Source organism: Carassius carassius, chromosome 31 (genome assembly GCF_963082965.1).
Source record: "Carassius carassius chromosome 31, fCarCar2.1, whole genome shotgun sequence".
Taxonomy (NCBI): domain Eukaryota; kingdom Metazoa; phylum Chordata; class Actinopteri; order Cypriniformes; family Cyprinidae; genus Carassius; species Carassius carassius.
This window is the reverse complement of record NC_081785.1, coordinates 17948578-17958801: the sequence shown is the minus strand read 5'-3', so window position 1 is coordinate 17958801 and position 10224 is coordinate 17948578. Positions and strand designations below refer to the sequence as shown.

Sequence of the window (10224 nt, the reverse complement as noted above, 5' to 3'; positions counted from 1 at the left end):
TCTCTATGAAAGTTTACAATGCAACAATAAAGCACCATTATCATGTCGGAGGGAAATAAATTTGGAGCTGATTAGCAATTCCGCAAGGCATCAAAATTCACTGCATGCCGTTTTCATGAACAGGAGGGCATGCCTCTGAAGTAACACTTTCTGTTCCTTCAAATAAATTGATGTTTCTGTGTGAGCATGTAATGGCTCATGGCACGCATTGTGGCTGGTGTGAGGTTGTAGGACTGTGACTTCAGTAAGTAATTAAGTGAGTAATATGAAAATGCAGTCTGTGAGTAATCATGTTTTATATCAAGACCAGATACAGAGCTTTCAGTGCTCGCACACACACACAGACACACACTGCAGTGCAGTGACCACACACTCTTATAAGTCACAAAGTGTGCCATTGCACATCATAGCAATGCATAAAAATAATTAAAAGAAAACGGAAGAGAAAAAAGCATATATGCGTAGGCAGTTTCATAGGTAGTTAATGAGACAGAATATATTTCTGTATGTGTCTATATACAGTACAGACCAAAAGTTTGGAAACATTACTATTTTTAATGTTTTTGAAAGAAGTTTCTTCTGCTCATCAAGCCTGCATTTTTTTGATCAAAAATACAGAAAAAAAATGTAATATTGTGATATATTGTTAAATTTATTATTATTTATAACAATATTATTTATTGTTGTAAATTTATTATACTTTAAATTATCATTTATTTCTGTGATGCAAAGCTGAATTTTTAGGATCATTATCACATGATCATTTAGAAATTATTCTAATATGATGATTCATTATCAAAGTTGGAAACAGTTCTGCTGCTTAATATTTTTTCAGAACATGTGATACTTTTTTAGGATACTTTGATGAATAAAAAGTAAAAAAAAAAAAAGCTTTGTTTTTAAAATATAAATATTTTGTAATAACAATATACACTACTGGTCAGTAATTTGGGGTCAGTAATTTTTTTTCTTTCTTTTTTTAAAATAAAATCAATACTTTTATTCAGCAAGGATGTGTTAAATTGTTAAAAAGTGATAGTAAAGAAAATATATTATATATATTTTTTTTGAATAAATGCAGTTCTTTTTAACATTTTATTCATCAAACATATTAGACAGCAGAACTGTTTCCAACACTCATAATAAATCAGAATATTAGAATGATTTCTAAATGATCATGTGATAGACTGGATGTTACATGTGACACTGAAGGCTGAAGTAATGATGCTGAAAATTCAGCTTTGCATCACAGGAATAAATTATTTTTTAAAATCATGTACTGTTTGAGTGCATGCATTACTCCGGGATATTGGTTTGTTTGAACTCAGAGGAAGTGTCAGCCACATTAAAAAAGTTAACAGCTTAAGTAATTTGTGGATTGATGCGTATTGGAGACGCGAACTGTTTAAAACGATTCAGTTCGATTTGGTGAACTGGTTCAAAAAGATCCGGTTACATCGAATGATTCATTAGCGAATAGGATATCACAAACTGCTATGTTTTGAACTTTCTCTCACAACAGACACGGAAGAGAAGACAATGCTGAATAAAGTCGTAGTTTTTGCTATTTTTTGGACCAAAATGTATTTTCGATGCTTCAAAATATTCTAACTGACCCTCTGATGTCGCATGGACTACTTTGATGATGTTTTTCTTACCTTTCTGGACATGGACAGTATACCGTACACACAGCTTCAATGGAGGGACTGAGAGCTCTCGGACTAAATCTAAAATATCTTAAACTCCGTTCCGAAGATGATTGGAGGTCTTACAGGTTTGTAACGACATGAGGGTGACTTATTAATGACATAATTTAGATTTTTGGGTGAACTATCCCTTTAAGTTCAAGTATATTTTTAGGCATACTTTATGTACAGTAGTAAGTATACAAATATAATAGTATACTTGTAAGTGTACTATTTCAATATTAGGACTAAATTGGCCCACTTTCTAGTATATAAAAGTATACTTTTAAGTATACTTTAAGACTTTAAGTATACTTTAAAGTTTACTTTTACTTTTATAGATTTGTACTCTTCTAAGTATAAGTAAAGTCAAGTATACTTAAATGCCATTTTAAGTACATAAAAGTAGACTGAAAGTATACTTTCCTTTCCTTTCCTTTTTTTTTTTTTTAAAGAAGTTTACTAATAGCATACTTGAATAAACGTCTTTTTCATAAGGGAAGTTTGGGGTCAGTACTTAAAAAAATAAAAAATAAATAATAAATAATAATAATAATTTTATTTTTCAAGTAAACTGATTATAAGTAAAGTAAAGATGACAGTAAATACGTCTATAATATTTTTTGTTATAATATTATTTTAAATAATTTTATTTCAATTTATTTGATCTTTCTAGTCATCAAATAACCCAAATAACCCCCCAAATATAAAGCAGCACTACTGTTTTCAACGTTGATCATAATAACAGATGTTTATTTAGGCACTATGGGCACATTTAAGTTCAGAGTTTACTAAATGTGACCCATACATGCAAAAATAAGATCATTGTCTTGGGCATGCCATGTCACTGCGGAAGTGCTGTGATTCAGAGTGAGATCTGTGCTGCAGCACAATTTCAATTTTAAGAAATTGATTTTCTCTCATCACATTATCATGTTAGTTTTTGTTACCAAGGGAAGGATATTCCTTAGCAACACACAAGAAGATCACCAGATCTCTGGAGATGAATGACACTTTAATAGTTTATTAAGCTTGTTTATTACTGTGAATATAAATAGCAGTTCATGTAAATCTGATTCTCATTGTCAATTACTGGCATGTGACTCGTTTGTAAGTACAATGCATTTATGGAAAATGATTTGTAGGGTTTCTAAAGCAACACAGAATAACAGTTCATAATTCAGGATGTTCATAACTTAACCAATAATAAAACTAATAATAATTGCAATTAGAAACAAATGAACAAAAGGTAAATAACTACAACAAAAAGAAAAAAAAAAACATTACTGGGACCTTATTTGTAAATTATTATAAATATTATATTATGTTATATTATATTATAAACATTTTACAATAAGGTCCCAGTTGATCTTTGTTAATGCATCAACAATGAGAAATGCAGTTGTTGCAGTATTTATTAATCTTTGTTAATGTTAGTTAATAAAAAATACAAATTTCCATTTTTATTTCGTCAACTCACGGCCATTAAAATGATATTGAATATTCAAGTCACCTTTATTTATATAGCGCTTTAAACAAAATACATTGCGTCAAAGCAACTGAACAACATTCATTAGGAAAACAGTGTCAATAATGCAAAATGATAGTTAAAGGCAGTTCATCATTGAATTCAATGATGTCATCTCTGTTCAGTTTAAATGGTGTCTGTGCATTTATTTGCAATCAAGTCAATGATATCGCTGTAGATGAAGTGACCCCAACTAAGCAAGCCAGAGGCGTCAGCGGCAAGGAACCGAAACTCCATCGGTGACAGAATGGAGAAAAAAACCTTGGGAGAAACCAGGCTCCGTTGGGGGCCAGTTCTCCTCTGACCAGACGAAACCAGCAGTTAAATTCCAGGCTGCAGCAAAGTCAGATTGTGCAGAAAAAATCATCTGTTTCCTGTGGTCTTGTCCTGGTGGTCATCTGAGACAAGGTCTTTACAGGGGATCTGTATCTGGGGCTCTAGTTGTCCTGGTCTCCGGTGTCTTTCAGGGATGTAGAGGTCCTTTCTAGGTGCTGATCCACCATCTGGTCTGGATACGTACTGGATCCGGGTGACTGCAGTGACCCTTTGATCTGGATACAGACTGGATCTGGTGGCTACGGTGACCTCAGAATAAGAGAAACAGACTAATATTAGCGTAGATGGCATTCATCTAATGATGTAGCAAGTACATAGGGTGTTATGGGAAGTGTTTCCGGTTCCGATTTACCTAATTAATGCAGCCTAAAAATCCTTTAACAGATTTGGATATTAAAAGCATATTAGTGAGCTATGTGTAAGCCAGGTTAAAGAGATGGGTCTTTAATCTAGATTTAAACTGCAAGAGTGTGTCTGATTTACATAATATTAATAATATTACATATTACATAATATTACATAATATTAATGTAATAATATTAAATAAAATTAACATATACAAGTTTTCTGAATCAAATATTGTATTCATATTTGAAAAATGATTAAGATTAATAAATACAATGTTAGTTGATGTTATCTAAAATAATGTTAGCAAATTACATTATTGTAAAGTGTCACCAATAGAATAGAGTAGAATAAAATAGGATAGAATAGTCTAATTGTTAATTTCATCACCATTGCAACATATTTATTTATTTATTTTGCCAAGCGGCTTTGCATTTTTTTTCAGTCAACCAAGCAATGTTCATCACATGATCAAAATGCACAGCAAAATATCACTTTTTTTGGATTTTTCCAGGTGAAATTCCGGCAAATATTTACTGCCACCCTGTGCACCGAAGCACGAACTGCAGCATTTCTGTTCCAAGAGTTTTCCTCATCCTTGTTGACCTCAAACTAAATGAGTTTCTTAATTACTTCCACATTTTCTGCTCATTTATATTTTAGTACATTATTACAGTATGTGAAGATAAAGTTATTTAAAGTTTGCTTTGGCATCTAAAACCTGAATATAAATAACTTCCTTTCACCTCGGCTCTTCAATAGTATTCTAACTAAAACTTGTGAATGTTGGGAATGCTTTTGACGTGTTTTAGTAAGGAATGTGTTAGGAGTCGTGCTGTCTCTGACCCTGATGTTTCCCGTGGAGATATCAGAGAAGAGTGTTGTAGAGCCGCTCTTATCTTCGTGTTTACATTTACTTGCTTACTCTCAGGCCTGTTTCTTCGAGGCTGTGTGTGAGATGAGAAATTTCAGAGAGACCACCAGTGAGCAAACCCCCATTAACTCACTTGGATCCATATAGGCAGGGTCTGCTGCATATAGTGGACTTTGAAATTCAACACAAGGTAAGTCCATTTCATAAGCAATATGGTGTCCTGCAGGTGGCACAGATAACATCGAGACGAGTCAGATGTTACCTTTAAAGTTGGTGGTTACAGGAGATGTCACGGTGTGACTGTTTACTCTCTAGTATCGATTTTGAAATGAAGTTGGACAGAGGGATCGTTTGGGAGAAAGACAGATACAAACTATTGTGTATTTGCTTTGCAAATGGGGTTGACTATGATTTCTTGTGCTTGTGTCACAACACCAGTTCTGTCTCTGAATCCCCTAAGATGATTTTGCTCCATTTATGAGCACTGAAGCCTTTGTGAATTCAATAACAGCTGCTACTACAGTATGTTTTCCGATGAACATGGCATTGAAAAATGTGTTGGTATTTGAATGTGGAAGAACATAAATGTTCTGTTGTGTTTCCAGTATGGGTGGAGAAAAGCTGGTGGCTTGCATATTGGTCACTATGTTAAGTCTGACACTAATAAGGTCAGTGTATGGTCAGCACATGCCAGAAGAACCATGCTCGGTCCAGATCATCGTCCCTGGACTCAAAGGTACTTCAAATAAACTACACTACATTATGTCATATACACTAATGATGCTCATTTTAATGTTATGCTCACCAAGGCTTCATGTATTTGATCACAAGTTGAGTAAAAACAATAATATTGTGAAATATTATTACAATTTACTAGAACTATTTTGATATATTTTAAAATGTAATTTATTCCTGTGATGGAAAGCTGAATTTTCAGTAGCTTACATCTTAAGAGATCCTTCAGATATCATTCTAATATGCTGATATTGTGATCAAGATACAGTTCTTTTTATTATCAGTTTTGAAAATAATTGTGCTGCCCAATGTTTGTTTAGAAAAGGTGAAACTTTTTTTAAGGAATCTTTCAATAGAATTGATTATAAATAGATTTTTTCCATTAGACAACATTAGAAATGCTTTTACTGTCACTTTTGCTAAATGTAACGCATCCTTGCTACATAAAATTAATTATTATTATAATTTTTTTTTAATGGGGTACTGACCCCATTTAAACGGTAGTGTGTGTATAGTATATATTGGAATTTGATATAGAAAGTATTATTTAAGTTTGAAAATACAAATGCACAGTGTGCACACTATTTACTGCAGCAATAATAAAAGTATACGTTATTCTGTGCAAGTCTATGGCTGTTCAAAGTAATCCTGTATTTCTATAGGTGAAGCAGGAGAGAAAGGAGAGAAAGGATCACCTGGGAGACCTGGGAGAGTAGGGCCACCTGGAGAGCCAGGTAATATTAAACTGTGCTTTTAGAGCTTAATCGAATTCCATCGCAGTGCTTTTAAATTACTATCCACTTGCATGATAAAATATGACTCAAGTTCTTTACAAACCTGTAAAGAAGTTTTAAGTGTTAAAAGAATTATGAAACTGTCAAACCGAGTGACCAGACAGGGAGCTGCCAAATGTGTACACTTTAAAGGGCCCCTAAAACTTTCCTTATCTTGGTTTTAGATAGTTGAGCTCATCTGAGCCAGTGTTAACCAATCATGGTGTTTATAAATGCCTCAAAATTATGATGAACAAGGGAATCAAACTCCATTCTGCAAATTACTACAATCTTTGGTTTATATCCGTGCTTATTTTTTTTGGACATTTTAAGTTTATACTTTATTTTCCAGGTCCTCTTGGAGTCAAAGGCCAAAAAGGTAGTGCTGGACGTCATGGGAAGATGGGTCCCGCTGGACTCAAAGGTAAGCTTAACAAAGAAATTGCAGGCTTGTTTTGTCTAACTGCTTAAAAATTTAATAGGCTTTTTCTTTTTTTAGGCATAAAAGGTGATATGGGAGATCCAGGACCTAAGGGCCCAAATGGAGAGCCAGGTATAGGCCTTGCCGAAATAGAATTCAGTTCATATCAGTTGATGATTGGATTGAACTCATTAGGAACCAGTTTAATGCTTGGACTGCTCATGTGAATGGTCTCGTATAAAATTTTCACTTCTCAGGCGTCCCCTGTGAGTGCACACCCTTACGGAAAATGATTGGTGAAATGGATAATCAAGTGACACAATTAACCGATGAGCTGAAGTTCATTAAAAATGGTATGTCCAAAAGAAAGAATGAACCAGTTGTTTAGGAGATTACAATAATGTGATGTTGTCAAGTTGATTCATACAGTTGTTCTTTTTGATGTGCAGGGTGATTGCACATAGACAAAAGTATTTAGCCATTAGCCAGAAGCTCTTTTGTCTGACTGTCAGAATGCACTTGTGTGAACGCTGGCTGCTGCCGTGTGATTATAGAAATTCAGATCCTCATTTTTCAGCCCTGCCCTCCCCCGCAGCTGTCGCGGGCATCAAAGAGACAAACAGCAAGGTCTATCTGCTGGTGAAGGAGGAAAAACGCTACAGGGACGCAGAGGTTTTTTGTCAGGGGCGAGGTGGACACCTGGCTATGCCCAAAGATGCAGCGGCTAACAGAGCGATCGCTGGCTACGTCACTGAAGCTGGCCTCAGTAGAGTGTATATCGGCATTAATGACCTGGAGCGAGAAGGCCACTTTGTTTATGTGGACCGTTCACCCATGACCACTTTCAGCAAGTGGAGGGAGGGCAAGCCAAACAACGCTTATGATGACGAGGACTGCGTTGAGATGGTGTCTTCAGGCGAGTGGATTGACGTGGCTTGTCACCTCACTATGTACTTTGTGTGTGAGTTTGACAAGGACACAGTATGAGCTTCACTCTCAATTCAGGCACGTTTTAAATACTCTGGTATTAAAGAAGACTGAAATTTCAGTGAAAAAGGTACAGCACTATATCTGTTTTGTCATCTTTGACAACATTTTAAACAGTGACAGCAGTGTGACATGCTAGACGTCATGTAAAACTGTTTCAAACAACATATGAAAAAAAAAAATTAAACGCCTTACCCCAAATTTAAGAAAAGTACTGTACACGCATTGTGAAAAGTATATACTAAACTACATTTACTTGTAATCAGTTAAATAAATGAACAATAAGTCTTACTACCTTATAATATTTCAGATTCCACTGATTTAACCTTTTTCTGGCTTTTCTCATTAACTACCTTTCTTCCCTACCATTTGAATTTGAATTACATGGTTTATTATTAATATACTGAATAGGTCATCATACTCCTAGAACAACAGCTAACGAGTAGATTTACATAACACATAGTCTTCTAGACTGAACTGTAGTGTTGAGGCTAGGAACTGTATTTTTATTGGTCAAACAATTTATTCTCCTCTGTAAAATGACTTACTATCCCAGTTTACCAGTAGTGCATCATCCCATTTATTTAATACATCATTGGCAGAATGGGACAGTGTCAAGGTCGCATTAAAGAGAAAGAGAGAATGAGAAAAAAAAAACTTTCAGTTTCAAGTTCAATAGATGATATTTATTGTATACCTTATAAAAATATAACACAATAACCAACTAACTACCCATCAAATCAAATGATTTTATTACTGAAACTTTTTTTGCGGTAATACGTGTGGTATGAAAAGCCCTATGAAATGATAAAGAAGCTATTTTGTGTCATATCACAGTAGATTGGGATGAATTTAATTCAGTTTTTATCAATAGATGAAAATACACAAACATACAGAATAGAGTACACATTCCCATATTCCTTTAATGATGATACTACATAGGGGAGACCGTGGTCGGTTTTAACATTTTTGGATATTTCTATCTGTATCTAAGAGTTCTTTTAAGCCTGTGTGTTCAAAATGTGATTCAAACTAGTAACAAGTGTCTGCTATTAAATGTCATAGTAGTTATCTTTACAGCACAAACAGAAAATGCAAACACAAGGAGTGAAATGTTAGGTTACCCCGTAGTCCGGGTTAGTTGTAACATACCCTGGGGTGAGATTTAACATTATGCATTAAGGATAATGATGAAAAATGGATTTTGAAAATTTTTTGTTCAACACTGACATTTCAGTATAATTGGTATGTGTGTGTGTGTGTGTGTGTGTGTGTGTGTGTGAAAAAAACAATAAAAATAGTAAATGTGCACAAGCTTCAACAATTGAACACTATTTGTGTGTGTGTTTGTGTGTGTGTGTGTTACATTAGCATCATGATGATAAAACTGAATAACGTGTGTGTGTGTTTGTAAGCATTTTTGTTAACGTAAGTTATAATAATTGGCCATAATAAAACTGAACCTAAACACTGAGAGATGCCCCTCTGTGTTTCTTTCTCTCCCAAAACGTAAGCATACTGAAATTCAAAGAAAACACACACACACACACACACACACACACACACACACACACACACACACACACACACACACACACACACACACACACACACACACACACACACACACACACTCACATATATATAGGAGTAAGATAAAACATGTTTCACTGATGTTACAACTAACCTAGAGTCTTGTAGCCATGAACTAGCTTACCTTACAGCTAACAGCCTAAACATTAGCATTAACAACTTGCATTAATAATATCTACAAAGACACACAATAAAAATAATTTAACTTAATGAGTTAAACTACAAAGGAGGGACTGCCATCACAAAAATGAATTAAGTATAAAAAGTTAATTTCTTACCTCATCTAAAACCTGGCACAGGACTCCACTACAGGACTAAACTGAGAATGTGTGAGTGAAATAGGTAATTTGTAATTTGAGAAACAAGGTCTCTACTATTTTATGCGACTTTGATATCAATCAATCAATCAATCAATCAATCAATCAATCAATCAATCAATCAATCAATCAATCAATCAATCAATCAATCGATCAATCAATCTTTGTATATGATGACCAACCAGTTTTGTCCTAAAACACTCTTAGTCCGTTCTTAATATTTTAGATACCTTTTTTTTTCTGAAGCACTAATAAAATGCCAACTCTTTTCAAGGTTTATCTTTGTCATCTTTGAGTTGGTCAGTATGTTATAGTAGTGACCTGTCGCTCTCTAGTGGTCACGTGGGGCTCTACACACTGTGATTATTTTGCACTCATTGCCGTTCTGCACTTATGTGCTAATGACAAGGTCAAGCCGCCCTGAAGTTAACTATGCATTAAAATATAACAGCAGGCAGGAAATCTGATTAATTTGGGGCAAAGTGGCAATCTGTACACCTTGGCTGCATGTATTTCCTCATAAATCTTTAAAGATGGGAGGTACTTGAGTTTCATAATAAGTCTTTAGAATGGACTTTACAGATATAATCAGGCGACCTGCTTGTGTAAACTGATCTGTTATTCTAAACC

General features: G+C 34.5%; 1 protein-coding gene across 2 annotated transcripts; it reads left to right on the top strand.

The window, feature by feature from the left end:
• The first annotated feature begins 4816 nt into the window (after positions 1 to 4816).
• Positions 4817 to 7809, top strand: LOC132112107 (collectin-11-like). Of its 2 annotated transcripts, none has more exons than XM_059519691.1 (7): positions 4817 to 4958; positions 5374 to 5504; positions 6166 to 6237; positions 6629 to 6700; positions 6776 to 6829; positions 6955 to 7050; positions 7293 to 7809. In XM_059519691.1, the coding sequence occupies exons 2-7, from the start codon at positions 5375 to 5377 to the stop codon at positions 7682 to 7684; spliced, it is 816 nt and encodes a 271-aa protein (XP_059375674.1). In that variant the 5' UTR covers positions 4817 to 4958; position 5374; the 3' UTR covers positions 7685 to 7809. The 2 variants fall into 2 exon arrangements, with proteins under 2 accessions (XP_059375674.1, XP_059375673.1); XM_059519690.1 differs by having other exon boundaries at positions 7275 to 7809.
• The last annotated feature ends 2415 nt before the right edge of the window (positions 7810 to 10224 follow it).

Bases quoted from the DNA above. Each gene is read 5' to 3' on its own strand.
- LOC132112107 (XM_059519690.1), top strand. From the start codon at position 5,375: ATGGGTGGAGAAAAGCTGGTGGCTTGCATATTGGTCACTATGTTAAGT. The intron at 6,238-6,628 runs GTAATATTAAAC...TTTATTTTCCAG, and splicing joins AGGGCCACCTGGAGAGCCAG to GTCCTCTTGGAGTCAAAGGC. The intron at 6,701-6,775 runs GTAAGCTTAACA...TTCTTTTTTTAG, and splicing joins GGGTCCCGCTGGACTCAAAG to GCATAAAAGGTGATATGGGA.